Source organism: Orcinus orca, chromosome 15, assembly GCF_937001465.1.
Source record: "Orcinus orca chromosome 15, mOrcOrc1.1, whole genome shotgun sequence".
NCBI classification, from domain to species: domain Eukaryota; kingdom Metazoa; phylum Chordata; class Mammalia; order Artiodactyla; family Delphinidae; genus Orcinus; species Orcinus orca.
This window is the reverse complement of record NC_064573.1, coordinates 55,006,412-55,018,511: the sequence shown is the minus strand read 5'-3', so window position 1 is coordinate 55,018,511 and position 12,100 is coordinate 55,006,412. Positions and strand designations below refer to the sequence as shown.

General features: G+C 43.0%; 1 protein-coding gene across 2 annotated transcripts; it reads right to left on the bottom strand.

Moving 5' to 3' along the window:
* Positions 1-463: 463 nt before the first annotated feature.
* LOC101289494 (myosin regulatory light polypeptide 9) lies at positions 464-10,580 on the bottom strand. 2 transcript variants are annotated; one of them, XM_004275928.4, is made up of 4 exons: positions 10,421-10,580; positions 4,361-4,559; positions 3,709-3,870; positions 464-966 (listed from the first exon to the last, which is right to left on the bottom strand). In XM_004275928.4, the coding sequence occupies exons 2-4, from the start codon at positions 4,542-4,544 to the stop codon at positions 794-796; spliced, it is 519 nt and encodes a 172-aa protein (XP_004275976.1). In that variant the 5' UTR covers positions 4,545-4,559; positions 10,421-10,580; the 3' UTR covers positions 464-793. The 2 variants fall into 2 exon arrangements, with proteins under 2 accessions (XP_004275976.1, XP_049554268.1); XM_049698311.1 differs by lacking the exon at positions 10,421-10,580 and adding an exon at positions 5,568-5,695.
* Between the last annotated feature and the right edge of the window lie 1,520 nt (positions 10,581-12,100).

Here is a 12,100-nt window from a genome sequence, read left to right as displayed (position 1 = left end):
GCACGCGCGTCTTGTGGGATCTTAGTTCCCTGACCAGGGATTGAACCCGGGCCCTTGGCAATGAAAGTGCAGGTGGAGTCCTAACTACTGGACCGCCAGGGAATTCCCACTACCTTTCTTTAGAAGTTGCAACCAAGGGCTTCCCTAGTGGCGCAGTGGTTAAGAATCCACCTGCCAATGCAGGAGATATGGGTTCAAGCCCTGGTCGGGGAAGATCCCACATGCTGCGGGGCAACTAAGCCTGTGCGCCACAACTACTGAGCCTGTGCTCTAGAGCCTTCGAGCCATAGCTACTGAAGCCCGCGTGCCTAGAGCCCATGCTCTGCAACAAGAGAAGCCACTGCAATGAGAAACCCACGCACAGCAACGAAGACCCAACGCAGCCAAAAATAAATAAATAAATAAAAAATTACAACCAAGACCAACAAAGCCAATTTGGGTAAATAAAGAAATTTTAAACAAGTAAGTTTCTATTATAAAGTTTAATTACGGTTCAGAAAAAATTGAGTGAATAACTTTCTCTGAAAAAATATATCGACTCTTTGTAGACTGCAGTTATTGGGGGAGGGGAAGGTAGGGGTAAGTTAAACTACCCTATTTTCTATTCTGAAAATGACAAAAAGTCCCATTTCCAGTCTGATTATAGAGATGCACGTGCCCCAAATGGTTGAGAATAAATACAACAGAAAGGCAAAAGCTGTAAAGCTAAGGGCATGCAATAGGCTCTAAGAGAAAGTCTCAGAAATACCCAAAGTAGCAACAAGGAAAGTTTGGCTGGAATTTGAAGTTCTTTTCAGTCATCTTTGTCTTTTGCTCCATGTTTAAGGATGCGCGTGAACTCAATGTAATTGAAATTCCCCTTTTTGTCAATAGGTGCTTCTCTGTACAGCTCGTCCACTTCCTCATCTGTAAACCGATCTCCCATTGTGGTCAGCAGCTCTCGCAGGTAATCCTCCTGAATGGTGCCTAAAGAGAAAAGAACCAGGGATCAGAAGACACACTACTCTGAGGAGTAATTGCAAGGGGCATCTACACTTGACTAAGCATGGGCTATATGTTAAGAACTAGAAGCACGCAAATGTATGAAATATGAGGTCCTGACATGCTGAAGTCAGCCTCAGCAGACAGCTGCCTAGAAAATGCCCTGTTGCTTAGTGACATTAACCTGCTCTGCTCTACTGACCTCACCCGACATCCATCTCCTGATCTCAATAACAGTGGCTAAGCCTATGCCTAACCACAAGCCATAAAGTATGATTAAGGAATCTAAGCCTCACGGTTCCTTAAAGTAGCATGGTCACACTTATTCTACGAGTAAATATACTAAAATCATCATAAACATCAATAAAGTGCTTCAGTGGAAAGAATACTGAAGTCTTGAGGTCCAGTTTTAACAAGCTATGTTACTTCAGGCATTTCACTTTACCTCCTTCTTTTTCTTTATATGTAAAATGAGATTAAAAAAAATTTTCTAAACAAATCTAATTTTAGATTCAGTAACAAATATGTTCAGGCCCAGGATGTGCAAAAACACTGAGTAGATATTTGAGCATTAACTACGTTGCAGACACTGGGATAGGCATTGGGGCTACAGTGGTGAGCTGAGAGGAAGGCTTTCTACTCTGGACTTGTGAAAGCAGGGTTCTCATAAAGCCTGACTGCACATAAGAATCATCCGGGGAGCTCAAAACAAAACAACCCCAGAGGCCACCCTTGACTTATTATCTGTTACTGATATTTTAAAAAGGCTCCCCAAGTAAATCCCACGAGCTATCATGACTGAGACCCACTAATGCAGTAATCCAAAGGTAATACATGACCATTCAAGCACAGAAATTTTGAAATTCATAAAGTAAAAAAAGAAAAATCTGACAACTTCCTTGTATGTGAAATTAAGCTAAAACATTGATAATGTATTTCCTATCAGTTTAAAGTGTAAGGTCAGTTCACAAAAGAAACTCTAGATTTATGGATTGTTTTTGCTAATTCAATCCTAGATTAAAAAAAAAAAGTTCTCCAAATCTTAGACTTTTAGCTTGTAGAAATAAATCCTCATCTCCAGCCAAGTCATTCAACTATCATGTAAAATCATCATTGACTATGTGCAAGGGACTGTGGTAGGAGCTGGGAGGGGTTACAAGGATGGGAATGGAATGCTGGAAGACACAGCTATTATCCTGGGATCAGGGAGACTGTGATGATTAGAAATAAGCACACGGGCTTCCCTGGTGGCGCAGTGGTTGAGTCTGCCTGCTGATGCAGGGGACACGGGTTCGTGCCTCGGTCCAGGAAGATCCCACATGCCGCGGAGCGGCTGGGCCCGTGAGCCATGGCCGCTGAGCCTGAGCGTCCAGAGCCTGTGCTCCACAACGGGAGAGGCCAGAACAGTGAGAGGCCCACGTATAGCAAAAAAAAAAAAAAAAAAAAAAGAAATAAGCACACAACTAAAGTAGGAGCTCAGGTGGAGTATGTGCCAGTAGAGACATACATAAAATACTTCGGAGGGGGAAAGGGAGAACTTTTACATTTTCCCAGAGGTCAGGAGAAAATAGTATGAAAACACAGGTAAGGCTCTATAAAGAAAGTGACCATTGAGATGACTTTAAAGAATAAATAAGACACTTTACTCTTTTATGGTTTTATTCCCTTCCACTAAAATAGTAATACCCATTGACTGTAAAAAATTCAATCAATACACAAATGTTTTTAGTAGGAAAAAGGTCTCTTCTGCCTGCCCCTTCCCTACCCCTTCCAGAAATAACTGTTCAGAGTCTTGATTTCAAGGGGAAGGAGGAAGGAGGTGGTATAAGGAGGAAAGGCAGAGGCAGAAATGGTGGAGGTAAGTCAGGGCAACAACGCATGGAGGAGTCTGGAAGGAGGTTAGGAAGAGTTGAGGGTGGTCTACTTGAACAGGCCAAATGAGCAGTCTTGAAAGCCAGAGTGGGGAGACTATGCTTCCATGCCCAAATTATGCTTGGACTGTGTAACCAGAGGGTGTGCCTTCCTTCTCAAAAACTTGCTATGTGAGTTACCCCTTATCGGGCATGTATTTAGTTAACCTTTTGGGTGTCTTTGAGAGTTCACTCTATGCAGGCAGTAAGCTACTATCTCATTTCCTCATTTAATCCTCACAACAACCCTGAGGTAGGTAATATTACTGTCCATCTTACAAATAAGAAAACAGAGGCTTAGAGAAGTTCAGTAACTCGCCTGAAATCACACAGCTATTATGCAGAACAGGATTATGAAACCGGGGCACCTGATTCCAGAGGGAGAGGTTAGATACCAGATCTAAACACTCTCAGAGCTGGAGAGGTACCTGATAAACAAACATAGGATTGTACTGGTATCACCGCCTACAGCAATTTAAACTTTTTCCAAGATTGCTCCAGTAAAAGATATTGGTTTGACACACATTTATTGAGTATCTGACCCTTGTGGAAGTATTCTAGTAAAGGAGGAACATAAGTTTCCTAAAGAAGTTTCAAATATACCTATTAAATTGTAAATTAAGTATTTAAGGGCAGAGGCAGTGAAGTGAGTGACTAACAAGCCATAGGCAAAACCTGTCCCCCCAAATCCCCCAAACCTCAGGTATGGTATAAACCTAAGGGTATTATATGTCATCACATTTCAAGTTATTGTATATTTTAGTTGCCATAACCAAAAATTAAATCACTTGGTAATTAAAGGTTACCTCAGACTTACCAGTTGCTTCTTCATCAAAGCAAGCAAAAGCGTTTCTGATGACATCTTCTGGATCGGTGCCATTTAGCTTTTCACCAAACATCGTGAGAAACATGGTAAAATTTATGGGACCTGGAGCCTCATTCATCATGGCGTCCAGATACTCATCAGTTGGATTTTTCCCTAAACAAAAAAGAGGGTCATAATTTTAAGAGGGTGATAATTACACCACAAAGCGCATCAACAATTCATCATGGTAAACATTTTGACAAGAAAGACGGTCATTTAAACAGTTTGCTATTTGCATTCAAGATAGCAAAACTATTCGGAAAAAAGTCTTCTCAATGAATAGGATCCGTATTAAGAGTGTGGAGACTGTGTGCTGTTCCACTGGATGTCAGGAGGAATAACACTGCTCTCACAATCAAGATCAGTGTTTGCAGTGCATGCACGTACACGGCTGGCCCCCAGCCTAACCCTGAAACTTGGCCAGAAATCTGCAGGTGTTCCGGGGACCATGCTTTGGGAAACAATGCTCCAGACTTTGAATCTTAGTGAACTGTAACATCATTAGATTGGCTTCACAAAGCATCATTAGATTGGCTTAAGAAATAAATATAAAAGGTGTTATAGAAATTCTATTTGATTTATTAATGTTAAAACTGATCATTACCCAGGGAGGCAAGCATATCATGCAAGTCTTCCTTGTCGATGAAACCATCTCTGTTCTGATCGATCATGTTGAAGGCCTCCTTGAACTCCTGAATCTGTGACTGGTCAAACATGGCGAACACGTTGGAGGTTGCGCGCTGGGGGCGCTTCTTGGTGGTCTTGGTCTTTGCTCTTTTGCTCGACATGGTGGCGGTTAAATCCTAACAAATAAGGGAAATACAAGAAATAACAAAAAGTAAGCTGAACCAACCTTCCTGATACATTTGAGCCACTTAGAGATGTGTCTAAAGACTATTCCACAGGATAGTATCACTTGGCAAAAATCTCTCTCAACTAATCGATACCATTATGCAGAGAATCAATCTACAAAGAGAAAAACCAGACTCATGCTCTGAGTTCACTCATCCTTAGTAGTTGTGACGAAACTACGACCAACATTAATTCAAAGCTCAGAGCATTATCAACAAGATTTCCTGTCCCCAGTACTACTGGACAGCTGATTAAGGACCAATAACCCAATCTACTAGCTTAATAACAATATAGAAAACAAGAAACAAAAAATGTTGGGTTCTGTACATCAGTGCTATGGAGTACTGAGGGACATTAACTCATCTTCAACAGGTCTATCCTTCTGCAGCCCTAGCTGAAACCAGCCTCCCATTCTAAGGTGGACAGAAAGAAGGAAGGAGGATTAACTGATGGGACAGGTCTTCATCTCCTAATCTTACTGCCAAATACCATTCTTCCACTCGCAACTAACATTTCTTATTGCACCCTCACTCCTGGAATCAAAGTACTTCAGGAAAGATATCTGTTAAAAGGCTAACTGAAAAAGTATAGAAAACTCCAAAGGTAATTCATCAATAATTAAGTTTTGTAAATATTTCCACTCTATCTTAACCAATTTGTTGCACAGAGCTAAGCTAAATCACTTGAGGTGACTAAGTCCTCGAAACAAAAACCAGAGCACAATAAAAAATTTTAAAGCACTTTAGTTTTTAAAAAGTTTTAGAAAGCATTTTAAGAGGTACAGAAACTACCTTTGCTCTCTAATCTAAATTTATCCCTGTAAAATTTAAGTTAAAAATAATGTTTAATAATACCTAAGATGAAGAGGTAATTTTCCTTTCAACACAATCTTTAATACTATAAAAGTTTGTTTGAAGTTAAAAATCCCACAGTCATCAGATAATAAAATTTTACCATACCATCTTTCAGAGCTGAGGTGGCAATGGCAGTCTGCAAAACCTCTAACACACAAGACTGAGACACTGTATTCAGTTATATTCTTTGAAGCAGGTCTAAAATAGGCACTACTGATTTCACTCTCTGACCAGGACAACAATTTTAAAGCTTACGTTCTGAAAACAACATTTAACTATGATGTAGCAAAACACTATGCCCTTACTCTAAAAATAAGTCTGTGGATTGCAAAGAATGAAGTACTACCTAGATGTCAGTACTGCAAAGTGACTTTAGAACACAACGCTCCACATGAGTTTAAAAACTTATTACTTACATTCTTTCCTTGATTACACCACATCAGCCAGGCTAAATTCAATTATGGAAATAATTAGAAAAGCTCTGACTCTGCCTCAGATTTTCTTTTTTTAAGCTAAATCTGTTCTCAGATTTTAGAAGGAAATTCCACAAAGGAGAGTCACAAATTCCAGTCCATTAAATATAGCACTCCTAGGATACACTGGAATGTGTTGCTGGTAAGATATACTCTACGTGACATAGCAGTTATGATATATACTCTTCCCTAGTTTCCAAGTTTCCTTTAATCACCCTTTTATGAATGCATATTTTCACTCTGTAACACCTCTGGACGCAGTAAATCCCACTATTATCTAAACTATATGGAACTGTAATGTCCCCCTCTATTCTAAATGCAGTTTTAAAAACTACAAGGAGTTATAACATATATGTATTATTCTTCCATCTCTTAAATGGACTCCAGGACTTGGGTTAGCAGTTGAGACCCAATGAGCGGCATATATTTACCAGTCCACGTCTCTTTAATATTTTAGGTATGCCATGTCTTTGCAAAACAAAACACATCTTTAAAAAGTCTGTTTTGTTTGACTACATTATATTCCCCTAATGACGCGCAAATGTCAGTTATTTTAAGAACAAAGAAACTGATGAAAATTATAGGTCAAATGGTTGATAAAACTGATTTTTTTAATCTACAAAACCTCATAGGGCTTCCCTGGTGGCGCAGCGGTTAAGAATCCGCCTGCCAATGCAGGGGACATGGGTTTGAGCCCTGGTCTGAGAAGATCCCACATGCCATGGAGCAACTAAGCCCGTGCGCCACAACTACTGATCCTGCACTCTAGAGCCCACGAGCCACAACTACAGAAGCCTGTGCACCTAGAGCCTGTGCTGTGCAACGAGAAGCCACCGCAATGAGAAGCCCGCACACCACGACGAAGAGTAGCCCCCGCTGGCCACAACTAGAGAAAGCCCACGCACAGCAACGAAGACCTAACACAGCCAAAAATAAATAAATAAAATTATAAAATACAAAACAAAAAAACTCATAATACTCAATTTGGTGCGGGTCCTCTATACACCTTTTTAAAACTTAGTTTGGATTATAAAGTAACACACACCCACTTCTTGAATTTTGATATATTTCCTATTTAGCCTTTTTACAGTTGCTTTTTTTTTAAATAAATAAATTTATTATTTTTGCCAGTGTTGGGTCTTCGTTGCTGCGCACGGGCTTTCTCTAGTTGCGGTTAGTGGGGGCTACTCTTCATTGGGTTGAGTGGCTTCTCATCGCGGTGGCTTCTCTTTGTTGCGAAGCACAGGCTCTAGGTGCGTGGGCTTCAGTAGTTGTGGCACGAGGGCTCAGTAGTTGTGGCCCGTGGGCTCTAGAGTGCAGGCTCAGTAGTTCTGGTGCACGGGCTTAGCTGCTCCACGGCCATGTGAGATCTTCCTGGACCAGGGCTCGAACCCGTGTCTCCTACACTGGGCAGGCGGATTCTTAACCACTGTGCCACCAGGGAAGTCCCCTATTTAGCCTTTTTAAAATCATGCATTCTTTCAATTTGTAAATGCATTCTAACATAGTTTTTAAACATTATAAAGGTTTTTTGGGGGTCAGAACTGACAGTGGTCTCACAGAATTTTTCTTTATCTCATTCAATACTTAACCATCAACCTTTAATATGATCAGCAGAATTACATTCATGTGCATTAAATGTCATGAGTGCTGATTATTATTTAAGAATTAAGAAATGTAAGGTAGGTGTGCTATCTTCAAGGAGCCTAAAATATAGTTGGGGGGGCAACTTTAAAGAAATGAGATGATTGGTTCAACTTATGAAATGAGTCACATAGTTTTCATTCCAGGAGTATGGCTCTCAAGTTAAAACAATGCGTAACAAAAATGAAAAATAACTCAAAGGTGGTACATGATTATCAAATATTGTGAGTTCAGAAAAGATCTTTGTTTCTAAAAGACTTGGGCGGGGGGAGAAGACTGAAAAATCCTAAAAGCTACAAGACATCCTTAGAATTAAGAGACTTAAATGTTAGTCTTAGTTCTAACAAATTAGGGTAGTTAATTCTACCAAAAACTGGTAGTATACCGTTGGGCAAGTTACTACATGGGCCTTTACTTTTTCACGGAGGTTGGATTCTGATCTGTGAGTTTATCTCCCACCAGAAACCCAGATCCTTATAGTGACAGGGAGTTCAGCTTTGCAGTCAGTTATTTCAAAATAAGGAAAGGGTGTTTTTTATTTTCCCCTACCAAACTGAAAGTATGGGTGGACTAAACACTGGCGGAGAGGAAGCCAAATAAGGAACAGAGCTATGATCCGAAGGAGATCATTGATGACAGATACTGTCATTGTCCTCCTTGCTATGATTCTAGTATGCTGTCCACTTTTACCCTCCCCAAACGAGTCAACCTATAACCCTCTGCATGTAACAAGCCTTCAGCAAACACACAACTCTCATGAACTAGGGCAAAATAAAACTGAAAATATTTTATTCATCAATGTAACTATTCTTTATTTAGGGTGGGAAGATTGCCATGAAGGCACCTGAGATTTCCGAGTTATGTACTCACTCATCCTAAGTTATAGTCTAGAGTCTTTTTTTTTTTTTGCGCAGTACGCGGGACTCTCACTGTTGTGGCCTCTCCCGTTGCAGAGCACAGGCTCCAGACGCGCAGGCTCAGCGGCCATGGCTCGGGCCCAGCCGCTCCACGGCATGTGGGATCTTCCCGGACCGGGCACGAACCTGCGTCCCCTGCATTGGCAGGCGGACTCTCAACCACTGCGCCACCAGGGAAGCCCCTAGAGTCTATTTTTGAAGCATTTAATTTAAGATCTTTGGTGTGAAGGGCTATATGTTGTATGGAACTTGAAAACCCACAGACTCACAGAGGCAACTTCTATTAAATATATAGAAGAGATTCAGTCAAGGAGATTCAGTTTACAGACCTGAAGGAGTATAATCTTGTCTTAATCAGGGAAAGGGAGTGTTGGTGGTAATGAATTTCTAGATTTATCCTTTTAGCTTGATCAAATACGCAGAGAATCATTCAGGGTTGTGACAAAAGGAGGGATACAAACTATGTAAGGAAGATGTTAGACTAGATTAAGTGATGGGGGAAATGGAAAATAAAGATCCTCAAAGAGGCTTTCCCCACACATCAAGGGCAACCAGAAGATTTTTCAGAATTTCTAGATACTTTGGTTTCATTTATAAAATGGGATTAATCCATACCAATATTACATTTGATTACTCTAGTTAGAATCCTAGAGTCCAGCGTTTGTAGTGGTAATAAATGGAAACTAATCCTAAGACTTTTTCTACAGAATTAACACTCAAATTGATAGTATTCTGGAAATATGATTATATTCTTTAAGGAAAAACTCCCATTTTAGAAAACACTTCTTAATGTGAGAGCACGTAGTATCTGCTTACCAAATCTACCGTCTCATTTAATCAATGCACTTCTTTTTTCAAAGCTAAGTATATGTAATTTTGGGGGGCTAACCACGGCTTTTTAAAAGTACATTTTCAGGCTGGTGCTTCCGTTCCAACTAAAACAAGTTTTCAATTCCTATGCAAACTTCCGGTAGAAGGTAGGATTAGTTCCCTTAGACTGCCACACCCAAAAAGTTCTCAGCACTTGACAAAGGCAATTCTTTGTCGTGGTTCACTTGCCAGTAAAGCGTCACTTTTTTAAATAAAAAGCTTTTTCTGGTTAAGTTTTATCAAAAGGCTTCCAGAACATGAAACAAATAGTAGTAATCTTAGGAAATATTCACTTTCTTCACCTTTAGATACAAAACTTTTTGCATGTAAGTTAAAATCTCAACCTAACGCTTATTTCTGTTTCAAAGTTCTGTAAAGAACTGATACACTCTTTGATAAACCTATTCAACTACTTTAAAAGGAAAACACTTTGGGAAATTGACTTAACCCCGAGTTTCCACCCAAGAGTAACACGGTATTGTATTTTGGAGTTTTTCTGGAGCCGCAAACTAAACCCCGAACTCCTCTTTGTCCAAATATCACTTAAAAATAAAACTCTAATTACAAAAGTGGACACTGAGCTGAGGAAGTTGCTAATTTGAGGTGGTTATTCCCACTAAACGTAGCCACACAGCTGCAACAACAGATGCAGCGCGGGGGGGGGGTGAGGGGGGCGCACTGGGCACAGTTTTTGCGCAAACTCTCTTGAATCGGGCAAGTTTACGTTATAAACTAAACTTAGTCCCAGAGTCAGCTCCGCTGGGCTCGGGTTTCGCAGGCCTGCTGTCGCTCAAGCTCGCGGCGCCAGCAGAGTAAGCCACACTTTCCGAGCTCCTACTTTGGGCAAAGGAGCGAAGTCGGCGTCTGGGCCGCTTCCGGCCGCGGCCTTCGATGCTGGAGCTGGCACTGGGGCTCAAAACCCGGGAACCGGCTGGTACACCTGCCCAGGTGCGCTCCCGGCGCCGGGGGAGCGCCACTGTCCCCCCCCCCAAGCCGTCCCGAGGGAATGCGCCCCGAAATGGGCCTCACGCGCCCGACCGCGAGCACCACTCACCCTGCTCAGCCGCGAGAACTCGAACGCTTCAGGGAACCCCTCGCTGCCCTGACTGCCGCTACAAACTCCCTTCCACTCCCAGAGACGCTGCAAACAACTCTTCCGGCCTCCGCTTAGCGGACCGGAAGGAAGCGAGTCACCATTCTCTGCTAACAGTGTGAGCCTGGTTTAATGGAAGGGCGACGGAGCGGGGGAGTTGCCGGTGTGCTCAAAGGGCGCAGTTTTGACCAAGTGCATGGGAAGGACGTGTAAAGCGGGCAACTTAGAACGTAGAAGAAGGTGTAATGGTTCGCCGGGTCTGATGACTGAATTTTCCTTTTTTTTAATACCTCTTCTTACAATGTAAGCTTTTCTTCCCCCCTTTCCTCTTAGCAAATGGTTGACTCTGTCCTGAGGGTTTGCCCCTCCGCACATTCCAGGGCCCGGCCAGGGGCGGGGCCCAACAGTCCAAGTCCTTGTAGGGAAATCGCGGAGAGGGCTTCGCGGCCCACGTGACTGGCCTTCGCCCCGCCTCAGAAAGCCCCGCCCCTGCCGCCGAGCAGTCGTGCGCCTGCGCGTGTGGCTCACCTCAGGGTGACTCAGGAGGTTTAGAGGTCGGCCTGCAGGTCCCCGAGCGGCCCGCGTCTACCGAGAGGAGGCCTTTGGACAAAAGATTTGATCTCTGTGTACCGTGTTATTTTATGAAGAGTCCCGCCCCTCCCCACAGAAGCAAACATTGTTTAGTCCCGAGGGCCCTCAGACAAGAAGCCACTATTTATTCGTCCCAGAAGGATTTCCTCAGGCCACGGGCGGCCGAAGACCTCCTCCCTATTCAAAAACGTTCGCGGTTTTGTTTCCCACCAGAGCCCCTCAGACCCCATGAAGAAGATAGCCTGACTGCGTCCGGCTCGAAAGGAAGACGCGTGACCAGCAGCGAGAGCTTCCTAACTTCGCCCCCGCCTCTGACTGTGGTTCGGGCGTGCGCCTGGTGGAAAGGGGGCCAGAAAGTGGGGCCTATTGTGCTCTGCTCTCCTTGCCCCGGGCCACTTCAGCCAGTGCGTCTTGTTAAAGGAAAGCCCTCCCCCATTGTCTTCCTGCGTCCAGACTCCTGCCCCTTGGAGGAAGGGGTGGGCTGGGGCCGATGCCACTCCAGGGTCATCCTGGCCCCGGGGTCACGTGCCTGGTCTGGCTCACGTGGCCGGAACAGTTCTGAGGTTTGGGGTCGCCCTCGAAAGCGCCCTCACTCGAGTCACCCTGCTGCTGACAAGGAAGGGAAAAGCTGCAGGATAATATACTCGAGATACGAATAAGCTACACCTTCAAGGACCTCAGGAGCATTTCGTCTCTTAACCAATAATATATTGGAGCATTTGGAAGGTAAAGGCTGCAGGATAATATACTCGAAATACGAATAAGCTACACCTTCAAGGACCTCAGGAGCATTTCGTCTCTTAACCAATAATATATTCCCAAGTTCACTTGGAGGTAAAGTCACTGAAAAATAAACAACTGCCCTAATTCTACAGCGTGAGTGAAACGAAGATGATTAGTTTACCAAACAGCCTTGGTAGTGAGAATCACTTGGGGTACTAGTTAAAAATACACAATATTGGGGGCCTCATCTCCAGCCCGCTGAATCAGAATCTTGCAGGGCGGGTCCTGGGAAGCCATCAGTTTAACAGGGGTCCTAAGTGAGTCTTA